Genomic DNA, 25,558 nt, shown 5'->3' on the forward strand with positions numbered 1-25,558 from the left:
CAGAAGCACGAGCCGGTCTCTGCGCCACTGAGACGCTCTCCCTCCCCTCCTCCTCCACCTCGTCAACGGCAACAGCCATCTGCCGCCTCTTTTAATTTCAAACCCAGCAGATTTCCCCACAAACGTCCAGCTTCACTTGACAGAACACAAACTGCGTTTGGCGCTGTGGAGGACAGCTCGCTCTCCGCACGTATTGCGCTGGAGCAGGAAGAGAGCCGGGGCACATTTCGCACACGAGACTCCGTCTGCGGAGACAGGCTGTGGGAAAGACGAAGCGGATTTGAATTAAGCACCGGATAACAGGCAGCAACTCTGCATCCTTCGGTGAGGGAGGGAGAGGAGGGAGGCAACTGTTTTGTAGCTATCTTGGAAGCCCTGGGTTAGGAGAGGGGGGAGGAGGAGCGGAGAATGAGCTATTCTTGCACCAGCAGAGGCAACAGCCAGGACCCATCAAGCGCTAAGAAGCCCGCCGGTAGTAATCCAGCCAGAGACGCCGGAGGCACCGACAGCGGCACAGACAGCACCAGTAACGGCAGCCCCAAGCAGACGGCGGCGATGAAAGTGAAGAAAGGCTGCAACTCGACCGACGTGGGGGTCCCGGTGACCACCGAGGAGCAACTGCTCGCCAGCACTGTGATCACTCCGGAGGATGTTCTTGGCTTGCAGAAGATCACAGAGAGTAAGTTCAGTGCTGTTGCTGCTGCTGCTTGTGTTGGTAGGTGAGTGGGAAAAGGGGGACAAAGGTGCTCTTGTATGAGTTATGCATCACGTCATTATCGTGTCCCCTTATTTATGTAATCCATACAGGCCCTATTGAATACGCGTTATTGATAAAGCGTCACTGGAGGTCCACTCTCCACTGAGCTGCTGTGTACGTTTTTTGACGATTTGTGCGCAGAGGAGCATTCAGCTCTCTCTGATGGCATCTCAGTCCTGCGACCTGTGGAGGTGCAAGCCCACCACTGTAATGTGGAGGTTAAGCAGTGGAGTTGGGTGAATGATGTGGTGCATGCAGACAGCGTGCAAGTGAAGATGTTGAACCGGGATCAAAAGAAAGACTGGACGACCCACTCTGCATTTTAATCTCTGTTAAATTAAGCAGGGCGTCTTAGCTGGAGACGTTTGGGTGACCCAGGGGTCATCATTCGAAGCAGTCTGTGTGGTTCCTCTGCTTCAGTAACCATGTAAATAAAACAGGAGGCAAAGAAAAAATATCCCATGCCAGTGTACAAGTTGCAAAATGTAAATATGCTATAACAAACAAGCTTAAAAAGAAGTATGAAAACTATATAAATACACTTGTTATAATAAGCTATCCCTATTGCTACCACTGTAATAAGCGTGTGCAGGCAGTATTTTGCTGTTTAAGCTGAAGCCAGTTTATAAATGCAGGAAACATCATGATTGACCCTCTGTAGTCACATTCGCCTACTGTTACATGTTAGTCTCTTTAGGTACTTTTAAACTCATGTGCTTATTCCTTTTCATAACCTTCTGATGAGAAATCTGCTTATGACATTAGCCTATTACTTAATGCATCTGTTTTTTTTTTTTATTATGTCCCACCTCTAAACATCCGAGAAGCAGGCAGGAAGCTCTTATGTTCACAAGAACTCCTACATTTATCACTAACTCGGGTTTTAGTTAGCTAACAGGTGGCAGCGGGACGTTTGACTGTTTAAAGGCCAGTGTAATACCTCACTTACACAACATACTTGCATTACATACTGAGTGTGATAACATGCAAATGCTCCGTGGGATGTTTTCACTGCTATTTTGAAACTTGCATGGGGATTTTTAGGCTCACCTCTGCATGTTCAGTTCTTCTCTATTTCTCTGAAAGCTTTCATGAGCAGCCCAACATTTCACATGCACCCGTGAGATGCCACAAGCAATACAGTGAGCGCTTGTCATTCCACTTCTCTCAAAAATATTCCTACAGTGGAGGAACCTCCACCTGTCTTCTTTCCCTGCTTTACTTTAACTTATTTTCTTGTTTCGCATGAGATTAACAGAGGACGATAAAGCTGTAATGATGAATGGGTCTTTGCTTGTCCAATCCAATATAATCACAGCTTACTGAGCTTTGGGAACATCCTTTGGCTCATCTTGCTCACAGCCATCGAAAACTCTAGTAGTTTCTCTAATTGTCCATTATGCAGTCTATTATTAGACACACACTAGGGTAATTTCAGCTTTGTTTTGACTTCATCGAGAACACGTGTGCGCATCTTTGTGTTTTTAATCGGCAAGTCTGTGATCCCATAAGTGAGTGTGTGATGTCTTGCTGCACAGGGACACGTAGGCGAGCACCATAATGATTCTGACTCCCACGCCGGACCCCGTTATGGTCTTGGAAACTCACTTTCCTATCTCGCAGCGTCATAGCTGGAGGCAAGAGGAGGCATGTGTGAATCACCACAGCAACGTGGATACACGCTTGAGTCACTACAGCAACGTGAAGCATCTCCCCTTGGTTACAGCCAGCGGAGCGTGCATCATCTCTGTTCTCCCACACACTTCCTCCTTGCTCTCCTCGCCTCCTCTCCCATGTTAAACAGTGTAGGTGATGGATTGTACGGACAGAATCGGATATGCGTACACTCATGCTTGCTTGGCCTCGTTTTTGGTGGTCAAACCAAGCAGGAGACATCCTGTGCTCTCCTGAGATGTCAGTGCCACCGAGGCCCTTCTGTTGTTTTGTGACTTGTCACTATTTTTTTCTGCTGCTGCAGATTGTTAGTGGCTGAAATTGAGTCCCTCTCTAAGTGGCATGGCAAACCAGCACAGCCAGATTTAACAACAGTCTTGAGTTAAAGAGGTTTTTGTTGTTCTTGTTGTTATTGAGTGGTTTGAACCTGTTTGGAGCTCTGACATCCCACGAGGGGAAACTAAAGATGCGTAAAGATGTCACTAATCGTTTTGCCCTCCATTCATAATCAAAGCAAGCTGCTGAGACTGATTGGGATTTGCATAGACAGAACGGGCTTTCTACCCAGTTGACTGATTTGATCCTGATTTTGTTCTTAACCGAATCCTAAACTTAATCCGTCGAGTCAGCATGGAGCCTCAGAGTGGCAAGAAAGCCCCCCCTGCTGACACTGTGATTGTGTTTTGTCTCATGGGGAAGCAGCTAACTGCTATTTCTGTTGTTTTGTTTAGCTCTGAAATAAAATTGAAAAAACACATCATTTTGCAGCAAGCATACTGAAAAACTGCCCAGTATTCTCTTTCCCAGCTTCTTATATGAGAGGATTTGCTGCATTTCTTTGTATATCATTGGGAATCAAAATGCTGTATTTCTTAATTATTACTTTTGCAGTGTAAAAAAAAGGAGAGAGACTATACATTCCTTAAATTGTCAGTTATTAAGTGATGAAAGTTCTTATTGGAACTTAATAAGAAGTTAATAAGTTCTATAAAATGTTGCAGCCACCAACATACATAACTGGTCTCTGTATTTCAACACTTTAATGTTAACATTTAGCCTCCTTCTTGGGTTTTTAGAGGGAGGCTTTTCATGAGAGGGTGACATGCTAAATTACTGTGCAATGCCAGCAATCAAGATCCATAAAGTTACTGGGTGTAATGCACAAACAGACTCATTCAAATTAGAAATAATCTCACTGAAACTGAAGCACATGCATCTTAGATTGGCCACACCTCACACCAGGATATTGTAATGTAAAGATGTTTCTCTTAAAAGTGCAACAACAGTTTGAACACACTTTATTTCAGTGGCTCAGTGAGTGACTGTCAGCGAGGGGAGGCCTTGCTAGAGGCACATCTGTTGATCAAAGTGGGCACATATCAAACTTTAAGCTTCAGCAAAATCCAAACATCTACATGTATCACCAACATGTAGTTGTTATGAATGGGGACAAATTGCTATAAATGTGAACACGTTATTGCTGTAGGTGGGGCATTTTAACCTAGGTGTCTGTGAGGACTGACTGGCTTTTAAGGCCTCAAGTGGCCATTGGAGAAACTGCAGTTTTTGGCACTTCTGTGAGGACACTGCATACAAAAAAACAGTTTATCAAAGTAACCCAGAACCCAAAGTCACAAAGAAAGGCAGCGAGTTGTTATTACACAGAAGCAGCAACTGCATAACGTCACAGTTTATTAAATCTAGCACACACCCATGCCATGTCTGTGGTTGCCAGGCAACACAGATAGTGTCACACATAAAGAAAGTTTTGTGGCTTTAAATTAGATGTTGTTGTCCTAAAATGAAAATTGTGCTTTTGTAATGTGTTATAGGTGCATTAATGCTACAAGTGCAACCACATATTAACAGGCTAATGTTATTATGTGGTTGCTAGGCGATACAGTTATGTCAAATACTTCACACGCATTGAAAGTTTTGTGTATATAAAGAAGTTGTTACTGTTGTGAAATTAAAAAGACAATGGTTTTAAAGAAGTTGAAGGTGCATAAACTTTGGTTGCTAGACAACCACCATATATGATATAGATAAGAACCCTCAGAGGCCTAAGGTATATCTGCTGTATTTTTCCAACATAATTAAGTGTTTGTTGATACAATTATTGAAACTTCACACTAATTGTTTTGGCTGTTACAAAAGTATTAAACTTTGAGTTTTAAGTTTATGGACTGCTTCAGTTTGGACTGCTTCAGTTTGGTGAGTGCAAACAATGTTGTGGAAAAACTTCCTAAATAGCTCCTAAATAGTCTTCACTTATTTTAATTTCTTTTTGGTTATTAGATGACGTGGATGATACTAAACAACATAAACCAGTCATGCCGACTGGAGTGAGTATTTGCTTTGAGTTTAGCAGTGGCAGTGTGACCGTGCAGAGCATTAGTTCGGTGCGGATAAGCTTGTTTTAGCTGATTGGCATCAGCTGTTTCACATTTGGGCAGCTCAATAGCACAGGCATTAAAACACTGACACCATTGTTACTCCGATGATTATACTCCTGTAAACAGCGTCCGTTACCTCAGCGCTCCACACCCAGCCTCCTCTGTATTTACTGATATTTTACAGAGTGGATTTAATGCTCATACACATGTTATTAAAGGGGGTTAGCAAATGCTCAGGTGCTGCTTGGAGTCTTTGTGAACTTCCTCAAAGGCTTTTCTGCCCCCCAATTTTTTTGATAACAACCACAAGAATATATTTTTAATGACTCTACAGGACTAGAATCATAACTTTAGTAAGAAAACAGTCTATTGTGCTGCTTCTAACGTTCTGTTTCCAGCTTCTCAGATGGGATGATTTTGCTGCTTGACTTTATCATATTATAGTAAATTGAGCATTTGAGAATTTTGGTCTGATGGAAAAACAAAATAAGAAGCTTGTTCTGATCAAACAGCCAATTAAAAAAGTGATCTGCATAGGAAAGATTGGGTGATTTGGCTTATAGTGCATCATTGTGGTTAATAATTACTCATCTATTTCCTAATAAATCATAAAAAGAATTTAAACGCCTGTGGCTGGATTTCAATTCTTTGTGCATGTTGGGGCTAATGTACATATGAGTTCTTTTTAAGGGTGGCACAGTCGGGTGGTGGTTAGCAACATATCCTCACAACAAGCAGGTCCTGGGTTTGATTCCAGTGACTGGCTTGGGTGAAGTTTGCATGCTCGCTACGTTCTGCCGGGGCTTCAGCTTCCTACCCCAGTCCAAAGGCGTGCATGTTAGGTTATCTGGGGGTTCTAAATTTTCCTTAGATGCAAATGGTTATCTGTCTCTCTGTGTTAGCCTGCGATAGTTTAGCAACCTGCCCAGGGTGTATCCTGAGTCTTGCCCAGTGACAGCTGGGGATAGGCTCATGCCCAACTATGACCCTGAACTGAATGATTCAGGATTAAATTTTTTATAACTGAAAGATTAAATAATACAGTTTTATAAACTTTGTCTCTGCTAAAATTGAATTTGACAGGAACTTTTTCACAGAAACCTGAGCGATAGTTCTGAGCATTGGTCGCTGTCTCATCCTGTGGATGACCTCCAATTCTGCAGCCAGTAACGATCTGACGTTTTCTGCACTCCAAACTCAGTGGAGTGGAATTGCAGCATGTGAACCACTTCCCCACTTGCTGCAGGTTTTCGTTTGAGTGTCTCTCCAACACAAAATAAAGACTGCCAATGTCAAATGACTTGAGTCAGTCAAACTGTAGGATACAGTCCTCCCTAGAGGATGAGTGGATGATGGGTTGAATCTAGTGTTAGGGTTTCTTATACAGACAACTTGGAGCCATTGAGCCATTAGTCAGCTCTATGCTGTGATGTTCATTCATACTCATCGATAGCACTAAAGCGGTTTAATAAGTATAACTTCCTGACTATCTTAAAAGGACTGACTGCACTGACATTTGACAGAAGCAGTCACAGAAATATGACCGTGTGAACCGGCCTGTGACCTGTGAAGTCTGACCGAGGGATGATTTGAATAAACGTTTTTTTAACCCACAAGCTCTGTTAAACAGTCAGCGCATAAACAACCCACCTTAGTCTTTTGGTTTGTACTATTTTAACAGTGCATCGGTGCAGGTGGGATGCAGTTAAATCCTCCGTACTATAAAGTTAAATGAGTTAGCGAGTGATGAAACCAGTCCAGTTTTGTTTGCCTGCAGAGCTCATTGCAAGATAATGAAGATGGGCTGTGTATTTAGAAAACATAATGCACACCTGTTGGTCATATGTTGGTCATATGTTGGTCATAGTTATAAAACATGCATTTACTTTAATACATGTATTAAACAAAGGTTAAAATTGCAAGCTGTTATATTTATTCAGATTTTTCTTGTTTCCCGATTTTTCTTTTCTTGCATTTTACAGACTTTTAGCAAAATTAAGCTCGTTTACATCTACTGTCCCTGGGAAGACCAGATTATGTTTAAATAACCTTAATCACACTGTTATCAAGGTTGTAAGATATGAACAACATAGCTCACTTATGTTTACTACAATGTAGTACAATGTTTTTGTAAATACTACATATATAAAATGCATTTTATTTAGTATAATAAAATAGGAAATAAGTGCCGAGGTTGTACAATTAAATATGACAGCTATGACCACCTTTATTCTTTAACACAGCCTGAACTCTTAGTGGGTTTTTCCTTTTATTTCATTAAGTAGTCTTCAGTAATACTTCTCCAGGCCTCTTGAAGGACATTCAGAGCTCTTCTTTGCTTCTTCTCTGCTTCAATATTGCTGGCTCTGGGGAGACCAATCCATGACTGATAGTGTTCCACTGTGTGTTTTTCTATCCAGACATGCTTTTACTGTACCAGCAGTGTGTTTCTAGTCATTGTCGAGCTGAAAAATAAAGCTGTTGCCAGTCACATGTTTTCCAGATGCCTGGTGGATGAAAATTTGATGGTATTTTTTCATTGATTTTGACAAGATCCCAACACCACTGGCTAAACTGCAGTTTTACAGACATCTGGAGACACTCAATGTTGTATCTCTCTCTTGATATCCTCCATACATACTAATGATGATAAATGTACACATTATGTAAGGAATAGAAATTTCACATTTGGATTCATACCTCCATCAGACCTGTTTATACTGATTTTAGGTCCAGTTCTTGTGTAATGGCAAACCTCAGCCTTTTCTCGCTGTTTCCCTCCATTAAGAATGGCTTCTTGACAGACATCCTTCAGCTGAGACTATTTTCTGATGAGGGTGAACAGTAGAGGATCAACTGAAGGGCCACATGTATCTCTCCGGTCCTGTGTCAATTCTTTACTGGAGTTTTTCTTTTTTTTTTTAAAGTAAGTAACTTAGAGATACTGCTCATCTGCTCATCACACAGTACTGTAGACATACTTTACACATTTCCAATAACCTCAGTCCCTCAGACTGAGTAATGATGACATGTCACTTTAGCACATCTCCTTCCTCTAGCTTCACAGCTTTTAACAGATATTACATCATCACATTGCAGGTTCTGGTCATTCAACATCTGCAGTCTCTTTAGCCACTCGTCTCTTCCTGCCTTTCTCTCCACTGTCCTTACAGCACACCTGCTTTGTCACCCCAATCTCTCTCTCTCACACACACACACAGTTTCAGCCCTGCCCCCTCTCTCTAATGATTAGTTGGATTTGCCTTCATACGAGTAACTAAACCGGATTAGTCCATGTGAGCTGAGTTGGGCCTAAGTGCCTTCCTCATCCCACCTACGTAACCGGCAGATTGCTGCTCACTAGAATACAAAGAGGTTGCTGTCATTTTCTTTGGCATTCACATGTATTATTATGTACTCTAAGTGCAGGATGATGCCCGATATTTTTTATGGCAAAAGCTTTTTAAGAAAAAAATGATTTTTATAAAATTTAAAACTTTAAAGACAAATAAAATGTAGCCATTCGAATATTTTTATCTAGCGTGTCACCCAAAAAAGGAAGAAAGTAAGCAGTTAGTTTTTGACTATTCTGATCTAATAATCATTGCTGTGCAGATGCACTGCGCAGACAACGAATGCATCTCTGTTCATGTTCATGTTTTTTTATGTGGCCTCTGTGGTCTGTCAGTGAAACAAGCAGCAACACATGAGAAAGTCTTCCCCCCCTTCAGCTGTTGCACAATTTCTCAACACTTGTTCTCTGAGAGATGATATGACATTTGTCACATGACCAACAATGACACATTAAACAGGCCTGTTTGCATGCTCGTTGAGCTTCTTCTTCTTTTTCGTTTTGTTGATTAATCATCAAAATCATTATCTATTGCCTAAGTTTTTAAATTTGTCAGTTTTCTTGTTGTGACATTTTTTGCTGTCATTTACAGGAAAAGGTATTTCAGTTTAACGGTGCTGTTTAATGAGCAAGGGTAAAGAAAAAACATAAAATGGAGCAATCCATCAGCATCTAAAGAGGGACATGCTGAACTAGATACCATTATTAGGATCAGCTGTTGTGTTTATGAGCCTTTTTATGTGCCACTGATACTGGAAGGTTCCTTAAATTTGTTCTGTCCCAGTGTTAACTGGGTGAACAGCTAAAACAAGCTCAGGACTGTTTATTTTGGTGTAACTGGGCCACATGGCGCAGTATGTGTTGAACTGTGAACCTGACCCAGTCCAACTCGGAGCTGCTGATCTCTGCAGGGAATGTTCAGGAGGACAGATATCTGAAATCACCTTAAGTTAAAATTATTAAATTTGGAGCACTTCTCTGGTTTACTGTAGAAGGCATCTTTTTCTGTGTGTGTGTGTGTGTGTGTATACTGCTGATTGAGGTCACTTTGGTAGATTTGGTGTTAACTTGCTAACCTTGCTCTAGCTTTAAAGGCTTTAATTAAGATATTACACCTGAGTTTACCCCAGATTACTTTTAATATTACAGCAAAAAGTTGTAGAGCAGTTACTTTGTTGGAGGTCTTAACAAGTGACCTAACAGTTCCCATCTTCATAAATACAATTCATCCTGTTTTTATGAAGATGCCGCTTTAAATAATTTCATTTTTCCTTTATCCATCATTAAACCTTTCTGGCACAACCGGGCCCACCTGTGAGGATATTTAATGGAAAACTCTCTGGGGGTGTGAGGTTTCCTCACTCCCTGAGGGCCAACTCTTTCTTGGATCTGTTGCTGCTCTCTGATGCAGTTGTTTCCACCCCCTGCTTGCTTTTTTCTCTCTCTGGTTTTGGTGTCTTTTCATGTTTACCTGTGGGGCAGGTGGCCTGGTAAATGTTAACCTTACCATGCCTTAACACAGCTTGAATTTTGGAGGGAGGGACATTAGAAGTATTTTGGCCAGTAAATTAAGAAAAAGAAAAAGATAAACTGTTTACAGTAATTTGATGTAACTCAAATAGTAGATAATATTTTGACACATGCATATTTTTGACAAATCATTCCAGTAAATTGTTTCAAATCCAGAGTGCCACTTCAGACCCCTCTGACCAAAGACTGAGTCAGCATTTCCTTTATGTTAGCTAACCCTGCAAGTGGGTGAAAATCTCAGCTCAACTCTTCCTCTACAGCCTTTTTTCTTTTTCTTGAGTCTGAGGCTTCAGACTGCTCTAAATGCTCTAATTTGTTCTCTTTAATATTGGAGAGCAAATATCGTCAATATGTGAGCATGAAAGCCCCACCCACCTGCTGGTCAAACTTAATATTTGCAAGTGGTATCCAATCAGAGCAAAGTTGGCCTGAAGAGAGAAGAAAATTAGCTTAATGGCTTGGTATGGATTGGGTTGAACTGAAGGGCTGTATATGATCAATGAGCATTGTTCCATACAAAGTTTTTCTACAAGAGTCCAAGAATAAAAATATAGATCTGAAAATGAAGTTGATAGATCCCCTTTAAACCCACGATTCCTAAAATGTGGGCTGGTGAACAAATGAAAGGCAATACTTCCAATCCAAACAGAGCCTGTTCACTGTGTGTATCTTTTCTAGTATTCATGTGTGCAGCGAAGCTGTAAAATAACATGAGGACATACTTTAATATTAGCACAAGGCATCATTCATGTGCACGAATAAGATGCACCTATAAGCAGTGGGAATAAGACACTGAACGCTCTGATCAGCAAACTTTTGTTTTGTGAAGGACGTGAAGTGAGAAGCCACTTGAGGATTTTGTTAAAAGCAGCTGACATTTAAGTTTGAGAAGTGGTTTGCAGATGAGTTTCCTGTTCCCAGCAGCAGAGCGAGCACTCAATGGTTAAGGTTTTTGTCATCTTCAGCACGTACCATAATTCAGTGTTGACTGTGGTGACCACTTCACTTCACGCTTTGAATTCACTTAAATTTGATCAGTCGCACAAACGCACATACGCACAAACTCTAAAAGCTTGGGACATGCTCTGTCTGGAGGTGTTCACAGCCCAGAAGAAGAGCTGGCAGTGATAAACTGAAGTCTGCTGGCAGTTTTTTCTGGGAGCAAGTTAACCTCAGATGTGACACCAACACAACCTCTGTGTGTGTTGGTGTCTGTGTGTGTTTAAGGCAAAGTGAGATCGTACACTTGTGAAAGGACACTGAGCCACAGACAGTCTCACACAACAAATCCATTGTCTTGCTTTCAGCCTCATTGTCCTCATGGGACTTAATTAGGAGGCTCAAAGGTAACTATTAGCAGTAGGTTAGCAAAAGGACAAGGACAACAGCAGCTGTGGCACAACAGACTACATTATACATGTGTGCAGCACACACACAGACACACAAATGCAGATCTGCTAATAAAAATCCCACACCTTGCAGGCACAAATATTGCATGTTATTAAATAAAATTATGTGGTTGCTGGGAATGTTTATGCTAGTGTGACTGTTTCATGCGTGTGTGTGTTGAGGCGGTTTGGATGGTCAGGTGTTGCGTGGTACTAAATGAAGCCGGGTATGCAAAGTTGATGTGTTTAGAAGAGCCGACCTCAGCATTCAGACTGACAGAGTAGCAAAGGCATCACAGTGTCACAGTGAATAACGTCAGCTCTGTCAGGCGCGCTCACCGCATGCAGTAAATGCAGTTGACAACATGCTGCGACTTGGGGGTGAGGCTCTTCTTTGGGGGATGCTTCATACATAAACATGAGGAATAACACACGGGGTGCATTGTGAATAATCCTCCATTTGGGATTAACGTTGAAATAAACAGACTCTCGGGCTCCAGCTCAGTAAAGTTCTCATCCTGACTGCTCCAGGCCAACACGTTAAACCAGGTACATTCATCATGAAGTCACACTGGTGAACTACTACTGAGCTACTAGTAAATATGTAGGTTATTTTTGGTTGATTATTTCCTACTCGATTCTTTTATGTGGGGGCAACTTGTTAAACGTCAGTTCAAAATCTTTTTTCTTTCACTCTTCATTTTTGTTTTTGTTTTTTACACACTACAGTTGTGAGCCACCCCTCATTCCTTCACAGCTGGATAGGAAAATGGGAAATAGGTCCAACGATTTATTAAAACGTGCAAAGATACATTGAAAGACATTATATAAGGTAAGATTTTAATGCATTGGCAGCGTGTTTAGTATCACCTGTCACTGTCTCTGCTTCTGTTGTCCTCCACTTGTCCAGTTTCCTCATTTTTATGAGGACACACGGCCTCTGAAACATGCCAAGTTTTCATCTGATAACTACGTTTTATGTCGTCAAATTGTTATCTTTGGCTATAGAAATGGGAGCAAATAATGTGTTTTTGCAACGGGTCGCAGCAATTTGGCTGTGAGCTAAATTGCCCGTTGTGTAGACAGAACACTGCTTCATCCTTTGAGTTAGGTGCCTTTTTATGCTTGAATGATTCATAGGTCAGTGTGAAGTGGCCTATAAAACAACACAAAACAGCATTCTTCTAGAAATGGTCAGATGCAAGGACTGGACAAAAAATGAGTGAGAAAGCAGCCGATGTTTAAAGAAAAACTTTGAAAGACCTTCAGACCTGAAAACAATTTCCAACAACTGTTTTTTTGTTGTTGTTGTTGTTTTTGTAGGTTGTTGCTTATTCAGTGGGCGTGTCAGAAGCATTACCTAAGTTATGCCCAGAATTAGCATCATAAGACAATACAGTGACTCACCTACCACAGGTGTAACATCTGTGTAACATGAAGCAGCATTCAGTGCGCCATTGTTTCAGTTTAAAGAAATGCTTTTTGGTCTGTTTGGTTTAAACATAGCTCTGGTTGTGTGGAAACCAGAGTTTAGACACAACTCTGGTGTCCGCTGACAGTGAGCCGGCCCTGCTGCTCGGAGGCACCATGTTGGTGGGAAACAGGCGCACTGAGTCTGTCTGCTGTTTGTGACTTAGAACTACTGTCCTACAGCGACCTCAAGCAAGGAGTTATTAGTCAAAATACCACCTGATTCCTGCAGCTTACAGCAGGCTATGTAGCTGTGGTCCTGCTATTCTATTGTCCCCGTCTTCCTCCTCTCACCCCAACCGGTCGCAGCAGATGGCCGCCCCTCCCTGAGCCTGGTTTTGCCGGAGGTTTCTTCCTGTTAAAAGGGAGTTTTTCCTGCCCGCTGTCGCCAAAGTGCTCGCTCATAGGGGGTCAGAATTGTTGGGTTTTTCTCTGAATGTATTATGTATTATGTATGTATGTATTAGGGTCTACATTACAATATAAGGCGCCTTGAGGCGACTGTTGTTGTGATTTGATGCTATATAAATTGAATTGAATTCAACTCATACTGCCTAAACTTTGAGTGGAAGCACACTGACCTCAGATGTGTTATTTGGTATTGAAGATATCCGGCATTTCTAGCTGTCAGTGTGTTATGAAGAACAGCTGGTGGGCTGATTGGTCAGTCAGAGCTGCCTCTTCAGCGATTAATCATCCCCAAGGCAGCAGCAGTGTCCCCACTGTTTCACTGCAGATTTGAGCAGGCAGATGTGGTTGGCTTATTGTCAGCTACACAGCAGATGAGTATGTGTGCATGTGTGTGTGTGTGTGTGTGTGCGTGCGTGTGAAAAGAGCATGCCCATCAAGAGAAACTGCAGAACATACAGCAACAAGTGCCGATCTGTTAAGATCAAACAAGGCAAACGCTGTGACATCTTTTAAACTTGCTGTGTGACTCTGGGTTTCCTGTTTTGGCTCCTCGGGCCTTCAATGATCCATCCATTAAAAAAATTCCCCTCATCATACATGCAGCCGATAGGTAGATGTTACAGTTTTGCCTTCCCGTGGTATCAGATCAGCCAGGAAGCAGGAAGTGTCTGCTCTGCTGGGGAAGTCTAATAAGCACTGACACTGCCTGGTAAGGGCAGGAAGGATTAAGGGAATAAAAATAACTCACTTCTCTTTCTTACTGGGTGCTTGTGGGTGTTTGCCTGCAATTGCAATTGTGAGGAAGTGGCTCAGTTTTTTAAGACATTAGTCAGTTGCTAATAAGTAGAAACCGAGCTCTTGTAAATGATCCCTTTCAGTTGTGTGTTCATGGAGAAATGGCTCTAATAAAACACTTGAGATTACACCTGGCTGACTGTTGCAGTCCTAGTTATTATTAAAAGACTAAATGTTTAGTGTTTACAGTTATGCACCAATTCTCCAAAAGGCACATCACAAACAGTGGACGTGACGCCTAACAAACATTTACCAGCTACAGCCGCTTGTGTTAGTACACCTGTCAGTCAGCAGTCATGTTCCTTACTGCTTAACCTTAATGAAAATGAGAGGGAAGCGGTTTTGTACCAGGCAGCAAACACCCTTTTCTCTGTTCTAAAGTTCTCTGTGGTTTTAGAGACAAACTCAACTTGACCTGTGAAGACCAGCAGACTGCTTTTTTTGCACTTTTACACTGATTTTGTTTTACTGCCTTGGAGGTTTCAGGTTGATTAAAATAACCTTTTACTCCTAAATAAGATGAGGAAACACACAATCTGTCCTCCCCTTCCATTGCTACTTGTGAATTTTTAATACTCTCTGCTTGCTGAGTCTCAAAAGGTATTGATTTTCAAGATTGTCTAATCTATAACTATTCTACCTCCTTTCTCTCCCCCTCTCAGATTATTTGTGTAGCCCAGAGGAGAACATTTACAACATCGACTTCACCAGGTTCAAGATCAGAGACATGGAGACCGGCACAGTGCTGTTTGAAATCACCAAACCCCCGTCTACAGGTCAGTCATCTGTCTTTTGCATTCATATATTTCATTGTCAACTATTTATAAAAAAAGAGAAATTTCCATCATGAAATGCTGTAAAGCGTATGAGTTTCAAACACTACATAAATATTTAAGAAATTGTTTGGAATACACTATATTGTAGCTACAGCTCTATAATCCCTTTGAATATGACTGTTGTGAGCTAATTAATCAAATAGAAATCAATATTGTTTATTCACCAGCTTCCAATCAGCAGCTCACGGGAGACATTACGTTATAGTTGTTGTTAAATACAATAATATATATAATAAATATTCTTTACATTATGAGATTTCAAAGTGAGAGCGTTGCAGGATGGGTTGATAATGTGTTTTGTACTTTCTGTAGTTTGAGTAGTGATTAGGCCTATTTACCTCTAAAAACAGAGTCAACCACAGCTCATCCTTTTAGAGGAACTAAGCTACAAAAGTAGGGCTCAAATTGAAGGAAGACAACAAAAATTATAAGATGCGTTAGGAAAGCAAATCTGTCCTTTTTCTTCACCAAATACTACTACTTGGTGCCACTACTACTTGGTGCCATCCAGCACAATATAAATCTGCCATTTCTATTAGGCTTCCATCTACAAAGGTTTATCTTGTACTTTAATGTGCTCCATGCAAACTGGTCTTCACTTCAGATAAAGGAAGTGAAAAGAGGGATATTGACCCAAATGCCGGCCGATTCGTCCGTTACCAGTTCACCCCTGCGTTTCTCCGACTGCGGCAAGTTGGAGCCACGTAAGTGAGAATGTGTGTGAATCTTTATTGACAAGGACACCGTTAACAAAGGAAAGAATGAACCTTGTCTGTGTATGTTTTTCCTTCCAGTGTTGAGTTCACAGTCGGAGACAGACCGATAGAGAATTTCAGGATGATTGAAAGGCACTATTTCAGAGAGAAGTTGCTCAAGAGTTTTGATTTTGAGTTTGGCTTCTGCATGCCCAGCAGCAAGAACACCTGTGAACACATCTATGAGTTCCCACCTCTGTCTGAAGACATCAGTAAGTCTGTGCACCCACTAGAATATAGGTCTTGTGGAACAAACAGCATGCACACATGCTGTTTACCTTCTTTCTGAACCTCCCTGAGCTTGGGGTTACTGGAGGTTTCTTCCTGTTAAAAGGGAGTTTTTCCATCCCACTGTTGCCAAAGCATTTGCTCAAAGGGAGTCCTATGATTGTTGGGTTTTCTCTATTTTCTTTCTATTATTCTAGCATCTTTACCTTACAATATAAATCACCTTGAGGCAACTATTGTTGTCATTTGGCACTATATAAATTAAACTGAACTTTTAAGGCTTTATATATATATATCATAGAAAATCATCTGGTCCTTAGCAGGTCTTAATCAAGTAAGAAGTTCCACGGGGATTATTAGGGCAAGGAGAAGCCAAGTGCTTAGAAAAAAATGCACTTGAATAACTGATGAACTGCAAGTATTAGCACCTCTATAAAAGCAGAGGTTTTTAACAGTTTGTAGGTTTGGGGCAATCAGGTGTGTGTTTGCGCAATGCCAAGGAGGAAATCAGCAATAATATCTGAGAAAAAGTTGTTGCTACTCATCAGTCTGGGAAAGAGTTTTAAGGTCATTTCCAAGTCATCATCTGAAGTCCATCATTCAGAAGTGAGAAAATATATTTACAAGTGGGAAACATTCAAGGGACTTGCTAATCTTCCCAGGCGTGGATGTCCCAGCATATTTACCACAAGGTGCAATGCTTAGATAAACTACAGAGAACCCAAGAGCAGCATCTCACTCTTTCACGGTAGCACAAGGCTTTTACGAGGCACTGCTGTCTGAACATGGGCAAAAAAATCCATAATCCTCAACCAATTTGAGCCACAGAGAAAATTGTTTAATTTTGGGTTAAGTTTTTTTTTTTTTTTTTTTTTTTTTTTTTTTTTTACAAAAGAAGTCCATAAATCTTGTTCAATAAAGGGTTTGTACCAAAGTACTCTCAACTTAAATGTGAGGCCATCTGTCTGGTAGCTGAAGCTTGGCAAAAACTGGGTCATGCAACAGAACAACGATCCAGAGCACAGCAGAAACTTTACAATAGAGTGATGGAAAACCAAAAGAATCAAGGTGCAACAATGGCCCAGTCAAAGTCCAGACATCAAAATCATAGAAATGCTGTGGTGGGACTTTAAGAGAGCTGTGAAAAAACAAATGACTTCAAACCTCAATGAACTAAAGAAGAGTGTGACAAAATGCTGTAATCTGCAATACCAGGCATTGTCCAGTGCGCTGGTCTGTCGGCCAGTGCCTGGTATGCCAGATTACCAGTCCAGCCCTGCTCAAAACTACAACTGGCAACCTCATGGTGGCAATAGAGAAGAAGCCACCAAAGCTTCCTGAGAATCAGGAAGTACCTGACAGCTTCGGTCAGGAAGGTACTCGATAAAGGTCAGGAAGCTTTATCGAGTAGCTACTCAGATATTTAATTGTCATTTAAGTTGGGTGGGGAGAAAACATTCAAAAATACTTTAGCCTATCATGTATTGTAATGACATATAAACTAAGTAAATGACACAATTTTAATGTAAGCAACATAGTGAATTTACTACAGGGCATATTTGTCAGTCAAACAAGTGAATTAAGTGAACTCAGTGTGTCTTGAATACATATTTACCAGCTATTTATGAATTAAAGTCACATTATGTTTACTTCTTTCAATCATTTTAGAATGACAGCTATACATCTCATTGGGTTTACACTTTTTTTTCTCTTAAAACTACATACTTTATAAAATTTTTAGCAATTCAGCTGCATAATAGGCCCAATGAAGGTGTTGCTTTTACTTTTTAAAATTATTTTCTGTTCTGACCAGAGTAGATTAGGAGCCGGTCTTCTAAAAGCTGCAATGTTTTCTGTCTGCTTGCAGTCAGAGAGATGATCCTGCACCCGTATGAGACACAGTCGGACAGCTTCTACTTTGTGGACAATAAGTTGGTGATGCACAACAAGGCAGACTACTCGTACAATGGCGGGACGTAGAGGTGGCACGCTAACAGGAGAGCAAGCGGAGTTATGGACTAAACCCGAGGGGCGATCAAAATACACGTGTGGGGTTAACGTCCTGTTGATCCTGCAGTCCCTCTCCCTGTATCTCTTTCTCTCCCTCTTTGTTTTTCCTTCTGAGAGGATGCCGTCAAGAAAAGGCCCACACAGATGTGACACTTATAATCTGTGAGAGAGTGTGTGTGTGTGTGTAAGCACATCAAAGCCTAACAGGAAACACACACACACACTGATGCACACAGCTCGGTGTGGCGTTGCTGTAACAAAGTGTGTTTGTAACATGATAAACTTGCAAGTAAGCAACTTTTTAGGAATTATCAAATGGTTTTTGCTCTCTAGCCACGTCATGAAGTGAAAAAAGAAAAAAATCTTTAATTATTGGTAGAAATTATTTACATTTTAGGGTTTAGAAACGCGTCTGAAAACGTGTTTTTAGGACTTAAAAACAGTCTTTTGGAAATCTGTTCTCAGATTCAGTGAGTCTGTGTGTTTTGTATGCGTGTGTGTGTTTGTATGCGCGTGTGTCTACCCTTGCTTTTAGTGTCTTTTTTATGATTGTCTGTGTGTATAAGTTTGAAGCATGATTCATTTAAATGTCAATAACATGACCATCTGGTTGGCAAAGTTCAAATAGATTTCCAAAACCGTTTAGTGCATATTCTACAAAGTAGGCAGTAAGTAGTTATTTGTATTTATAATTCCCTCCCCTGTCCCTTTATTCCTTTTAGTTCTCCAGTCATGTGACCTGTATCAACCGTAGGACTTGTGTTTATTGTATCTGCTCAAAGCACAACATTTTACAACAATCAGGAAACTTATAAAGACAAACTGAGCTGATATGAAATGTACTTTGTCATCTGTGAAAATTCAACTGTACTTCCAGCCCCATGTTTCGTTGTTTAAGTGATAAAGAAAACTTTAGAGAGGTGCAAATTATGTGTTTCAAAAGAGACGAAAAGGAAAACATGGGTTAGCAAATGTTCATGTTCACCCTGAAATGTTCTGCAAAAAAAGAAAGGTAAGGAATGTAGCAGCAGCTACTTAAAGAACAGGTCACCCTTAAATCTCTTCCATTCTGTTGTTTCTTCCTGCAGTCGTTCTCGTCATGTTTTGTGTGATGCGGATATTTTCTCTTTCTCAGTTTTTTTCCCCTGTAATATCTTATTTTCTGTCAAATTGTTTTCATTTAGAGACATTCCAGTGATTTGGACCCGAGTATTGTGATCCGAACACAGGATTGCTCCATACTGTAATATGCTCACTGTGCTTTTTGTCTGTTTGTGCTGAGACTCAAGAGCAACCACATAGTTTCCTGCATTTTTTTCCCCTCATCACACACTCTAATTTGATGCACTAGAGATTGATATTAGTTTATGTGACTGATGATTTTAATGAGTCTAAATTTAAAATGCAGTTAATTTAGACAGATACTGCATCGTATTTGCAAACACTCACAAGTCTATGAATAACAGGCCAGCTGAATCAAAGTTACTCAAAAGTACCTGCTGGGTGTTCAGATTAACAGAGGAAATTGTGGATTGATTCAAACTGGCACTGCTTTGTTGATTTCGTCCTGCACAACAGACAAAGTATGAAACATTTATAATAGTTGTGAAATGAACAGGAGGGGACTCAGATTTGACTTAATCAGAGATTAAGCCAATTAACTTGAATGTTATTTAAAAAATGTAATACAGATATGTAGAACAGATTTATATATGACTGTGACTCGTGCAAATTATTTTGAACTCGGGAAGTTTTTGACAATACAAATGTTGGTGTGACTGAAAAAAGTAAAAATAAAAGATTTTGAAATATTACTGTCTTGGCTGCTATTTGTGTGGGTGTGCCTGTCTATCTGTTGAGTAAATGAAGGTGACACTTTGTTGAAGTAGTGCTTTATTTCTACAGAATAGAAGTGGGTCACAAATCTTGTTCAGTTTGGAAAAGTACACATTTCTCTGCTGGGATGTTCTGCCTCAACATCTTCATTTTTTTCACATTCTCTTGTATAAAACAAAAAACATGGAGAGAACATGGACACTAACCTCTGCGACCGGTACATCCTGATGGCAGCCTCTTATCTCTGTTACCCAACCAACCAACATTTTCATCTGTAATGACTGGGCACAGTCTTGGTAACACCTTCCTGCCATTTATTTGTGCGCTTTCTTGGAGTGAATCTTTCAAAGGGAAAGCTTTTAAAAATCCTATTTGCTTTAATTAATCCTTCTGTTTAGTGTTAAGGTGAATACAGGATACAGTTAGCTTAGCTTAGAGAGTAGAAACAGAGGGAAACAGAGCCTGGCTCCATTTAAAATGTAAGGGTTAGCCTACCAGACCCTATAAAGCTCACTTATTAATATACTACAGCAGGGGTCGGCAACCCTGGGCACGCGTGCCACAGCTGGCACACGAAGGGTTAACTGATGGCATGACCATAGCGGGCCGAGGCGATTTTTCGTTTTTATGGCCCGATGGGGGTTTTTTTTGTAACGGTATAAACAATGAAAGTGGTGGATTGGCCACATGCTGGCCGATGTGTAAAAATAACTCAGTTGTTTGGTGGTGGCTATGGCAGAGCTTCCACAGAGGCCAGCAGGTGGATGAGGGAAAGGGGAGGCAGGAGGAGAGGAGACCCGAAGCGGCCGCTAGTCCGAGTGTCAGGTGAACTGTTATGACCTGCAGTCTATCTGGGTCAGATATAAACCAAGTTTAGGTGTAGTTTATTTTCGTTGTACTAACTTTTTACAGTCAGTTTAAAATAACTTGTACTGCGTATTAGCTAGCATGACGGAGTTTCTATACAGCTGGGTCGGTGCTATGATGTTACTGATAGTGAACTTTATTTTATTCATAAGGATAGTTAGTAGAGTTGCCAACCGTCCCGTAAAAAAATGGAATAGTCCTGTATTCAGAGAAAATATTCCGCGTTTTGTGTTGAGGTGAAAAGGAACAGTTTGTCCCGGACTTCAGCTAGAATGAAAGACACAAAGCTGGATTTATTCTGTCTTTACGCTGTCAGCTGCCTCTTCTTCTCTCATTCTCTCCCCCTCTCTCTCCTGTTGCTACTTCAATCATGAAACTGATCAATCATCAGCTGATCGGCTTTTCTGATGCAAGTCCTGTTTTTCTTGTTTGTTTATCGCCCACTTTGTGCCAGAAAGAGAAAACCAACTAAACAACAGCAGCACGTTTAAGGTTGATCAGCTGTTGTTAGAATTTATTTAATATTACTTCCTAGTATCAGCTGATGTTTGCTGGAGCCACAGCTGTAAAAGCTGCAGGTCATGATATTGGTTTGGTTATGTGGTGAGAGGGAAACATGAAGATGAAACCAGGAGATGTCCTTACTGAATAATCAGAGCTGAACAGGTGATGGAGAAACAGGTTTACCTTTTAGGTGACATGAATGGGTTGAAGGGAAGTTATGAACTGTTTCTGAGAGACAAATAACACCAGGATCCTTTTTTTTAACGTAGCTGACAGCTGGTAACTGCAGGGGCGGGTCTAGCAAAGTTTTGCCAGGAGGCCAGGTAGGGCATTAACAGGGAGATGGGGGCACAAAGACATACTTTTATTTCTTATTCTCATTTAAAATGTCTAGCTTATAATAAATAATTATCTGAATCTTAAAACCAAAGTTTTTATATAAGGCTTTATAGCTTTTCCTATAATACCTGGTGGGCCACTCTCTAGTCAAAATGCCCGGGCCGATTTTTTGTCCCAGTCCAGCCCTGGGCATGACACTCGGTGGATTAAAAATTAATGGCTGGGCCAGCAGTGCACATCGCAAATTAGCTCGCATAGTTGTGCCGCTTCTTAATGACGGTATCTTAGCTAACAACCCCAACTACCAGATTCAACTTGTAATTGGCTAAAAATAACTTAACCTACTGGTCAGAGGGACATTGCTAGCTGGCAGTTTTTTCAAGTAATGTTAAAATTTCCACATTCCAACACTTCAAATGCTTCAGGAGCTGTCAGTGCAGCATCAGCACCGCGGAAATACACGGATACATCCGTAGACTCGAGACAGAATGCATTTTTGGGACTATGGACCAATGTTTTCTTTTCTAATCAAACCAAAAAGCTTTAATGAGCAGCTGGATTTGTCTCACATTAACTGGTTGGACACAGAGGGCATCGAAATAAACTGATTGAACTGAAAAGCTCGACTCTGTGGGGTTTAAAGTTTGCAGAACTATGTACGCAGCTGGAATCTATAGCTGTGTGTGTTCATGGTGCTTGCATTTTCACCTGCTGGACATCACTGCCTGACAAGGTTAACTGTCTTTAAATCATTGCAGAGGTCTTATTGATAGTATTTGGCTCTACATATTTGTGTGAGCTTATTTTCTCTCACATGAAGAGTGTCCTCAGGTAGCCGTCTGAATGCTGGACACTTCTAGACCTGTGTCTCTGAGTGGGTGACCAGAGATCACATTAACATGTGTAAAAATAAACAGGGCCAATATGGCATTTTTGTTAATACAGAGATGTATTAACAAAAATGCCATATTGGCCCTGTTTATTTTTCTTATCATTGTTGTGAGGAGACCATAAATAGCATTTGCATTTTCTGTTGTACAGTTCATTTGCTGTTATGGAGTTCTAGTTATTGATAAAAAGTTATTCGCTGATAGCTGCCAACATCTGCGAAGAAATATAATTCTATAAAGTTCTTCTATATAGTTTGTAACTGTTCATATAGATCATTATTAAATTTATTGCTAATGCAATCATATGGCACATTGACTTCTGAGGAAATTTTAGATGGCACTCGTCATCAGAAAGGTTGCCGACCCCTGCATTACAGTATATCTAGCTTCTCTGCTTTTTTTTTAAGCATGAAAAGCAATGCATTTATTTCATTGGGTGTTTTAGCAGGGTAATAAAAATGGCTTCAGCTCACCAAAAATCTGTTTAACTTTCTACATTTCAGATCAGGGGTAGGTCATTTGTGTTTCCTAGGGCGCACATAAGAAACTGGGACTGTTGTAGAAGGCTGCATAAACAGCTGATATCAATTCTGCTCACTATTACTTTAAATTTTGGTTATTGGTGTATCCTGTCACAACAGTCCCAGTTTCTCATATGACCGCTTGGGAAAATTAAATGCCCAACCTCACTTTAGATAGCCAACACAAAGAAGATGTAACATGTAATAAGTAAGTTGCTGTAAGGTGGATTTTGACATTCTGCTTCTAAATAGGTTTTGCTAAGTTTCCGTTTTACTTTTTTGTCCATAACACATTTGGGGGCTCATCCGGGAGTCTGACCAAAATTTGAACCTGCAGTTTTCTTAGCAAGAAATTAGAGCACTTCCATTATTATTATTATATGAATTGTTATATAAACAATCACAACCAGAAAAAGGATACATTGGTATTTATAAATGATAAAATAAGTAAAATTCCTCCTTATGAAAAGAAGTTGTGACAAAAACACATATAAAATTAAATATGACACCCAAAAAAAAGTCCAACAAAATGACCACAGTAATAAGTTAACTGACACCATGAATTAGTTTTCATTTTTGCCTTTCAAAGGTAACTATGCTGCAGATAATGCATGCATTATCAGTAAATGATACACAGACTGATAAGATAACAAATTCATTGAAAAGTGTATGAGCAAATAACCTGGTTTAAACACTTTCTTTGGTTCTGTCACTGAAATGACGTCCTCAAAGGAAGTCCTCAAAGAGGGTCTGTATATAATAGTCTGATAGAGCTTAAAGTTTGTTTCAGCTGCAAGTGAAAATCTTTGATTGCTGTTTCTATAACCAAATTTAAATTGTCATTTAATCTTTGACTTATTTGTCTTCAGTGAGAGTGGAAAAACTCTGCTATGACTTTTTTCTTCTTCTTTTTAAAGGACCTGAAAACATTCTTATGTAGCTTTCCTGAGCAGCTTTCCTGGAACAACAACAAACTATTGTCTGCCAAAGGTAGAAAAGTTTTACCTCACACAGTGGATTTCTGAGCTTTTTCCTCATTGGTTTGAAGAAGAAGTTGGAAAATGTGATACTTTGTTCAGTGTCTTCTTGTGTGACTGTAGAATTGGATTTGTTTTTTTACAGGCTGTAAACAAATTCAAGGTTTACTATTTGTAGTGTTGGCCCAATCTGGAAAAGTGTCCAAGTTAAACATGGCTCTTCCCCAGGTGTTGATGGCTAAATTAATGCACAGGATCCCGATGATGTTGAGCATGAAACCAGCTTTCACCTGAAGGAACAAAATGTAATAATCAGATGATGACACAGGATGGCTAAAACTTTAGAATTTTATTAAAAATTCAAAATTATGCTCTGTGAGTTTGCATATTTGTCTGTCGAATAACACAACTAACCAAGATCTTATCTGTATTACCCCACATAGCAAAATTGGTATGGCCCAGATCTGGCCCACACAATGTGCTTACACATGGCCCACATACCGCAAAGAATGACGGCCCTTTGGTGGCCCAGATCTGGTTTGCCAGAGGTGGGCCACACATTGGCCAGAACAAGGCCAGTTGCATACACACTGGTGGCCCTGTGTTGGCCCATGTGTGGATTACCTCTGGCAAACCTGATCTGGGCCACCAAAGGGCCGTCATTCTTTGCGGTATGTGGGCCATGTATAAGTTGTGTGCAGCCACAGGTCAGTTGCAGACACACTGCTGGCCCTGTGCTGGCCCAGAACAGTTTCAGCTGTGGCACCAGATGTCAGCCTAATGTGCACCTTAATCAAGCCATGTAATAACAACATGTGCCGGAACATGATAGTGCAAAAGTAACAAGATGAAACTCTGTTCAGACAGTGAATGGACTGAATCTTTTATAGCGCTTTTCTACTCCACTTACTCAAAGTGCTCTACACAACATACCACATTCACCAAATCACACACACTTTCTCTAAACTGAGTGCTTCCTAACTACATTAATACACATTCAAACTCGACATACAGACTGGAGGAGCCAGGGAACAAACCACTAACCTTCCGATCAGTAGGTGACCTGCTTTACATACTGGGCTACAGCCACCCAGTAGAAAACATGAGTGAACCCTCACTAGGTTGTGGATAAAGTGTACACTCACAAACCTGCCAAACCTGCATTTGAAATGTTGGCTACCATAGCAGTATAGTATTGCAACATTGCATTTGGGTCCTCTAACTAAAATAGGAAAAAAGGAACATAAACAGTGCCATCATTGCCAGACCTGGCCCACATCTGGTTGACATACACCCTGCCATGACACCGGTCAGTCAGAAGTGCCAACTTGATGCCAGATCCGGGGGCTAGGCCTGTTTTCTATGAGCCTGGGTCACATATACCAAACCACAATCGGGCATTATGCATTTTATTGCATATTATAAAAATATTAGGTTGTTGTTCAATTTAGTCAATTTAATTGGGGGGGGGGGGGGGGGGGGTAGAAATAAGACACAACAATGCAATGTAGGCCACAACATCTGACGGGATCTTCTGCTGATTACTCATGTGTCCATGGGGGGAATTTTCACTACAGTCAAATTTTACTTGCTTTAATTTTTACTGCATTTTTTGTTTTTTTATACAGTTTAATAAATTCCCCAAAGGGTGATAGAGGTGAAAAACCACGTGTATATCACAACCTAACAATGAATCTAATAAGAAAACTTAGCTGGTTTTTCCCAATCTTCATCCAGATAAACTTATCTGGATAAGTTAAAATGCATGGAAAGCACTCAGAATGGATGAGCTACAACACATGTAGGTTGATTTAAGTGTCATGATACAGCTCAATAGTCACTGATTTTAAAGAGCAAATTGAAGATAGTAGCAGCAGATAGCTCTCTTGTAACTTTGAGAAGTGACAAGAAGGACAATTGTATTGCTTTTCCCACTCCAACAAGGCCAATCAAAGACAGTCTTATTAGCTCAAATAAACTAAAATCGCAAAGGCAGCATATGTTTGTATGTCATATGTATGC

General features: G+C 40.5%; 2 protein-coding genes across 2 annotated transcripts in view; one reads left to right on the forward strand and one right to left on the reverse strand.

Moving 5' to 3' along the window:
* unc119a2 (unc-119 lipid binding chaperone a2) lies at positions 1–19,385 on the forward strand. Its single transcript, XM_085174549.1, has 5 exons — positions 1–679; positions 14,436–14,549; positions 15,214–15,313; positions 15,404–15,576; positions 17,460–19,385. The coding sequence occupies exons 1-5, from the start codon at positions 409–411 to the stop codon at positions 17,570–17,572; spliced, it is 771 nt and encodes a 256-aa protein (XP_085030675.1). The 5' UTR covers positions 1–408; the 3' UTR covers positions 17,573–19,385.
* Positions 18,723–25,558, reverse strand: part of slc13a2 (solute carrier family 13 member 2) — a 15,838-nt gene continuing 9,002 nt past the window's right edge. The window contains exon 12 of the mRNA XM_085174511.1: positions 18,723–23,826. Coding sequence (XP_085030637.1) covers positions 23,695–23,826 — 132 coding nt within the window. The 3' untranslated portion in view covers positions 18,723–23,694. The remainder of the gene's footprint in view (positions 23,827–25,558) is intronic.

The sequence above is a fragment of the Neolamprologus multifasciatus genome, chromosome 10 (genome assembly GCF_963576455.1).
Source record: "Neolamprologus multifasciatus chromosome 10, fNeoMul1.2, whole genome shotgun sequence".
Classification (NCBI taxonomy): Eukaryota; Metazoa; Chordata; class Actinopteri; order Cichliformes; family Cichlidae; genus Neolamprologus; species Neolamprologus multifasciatus.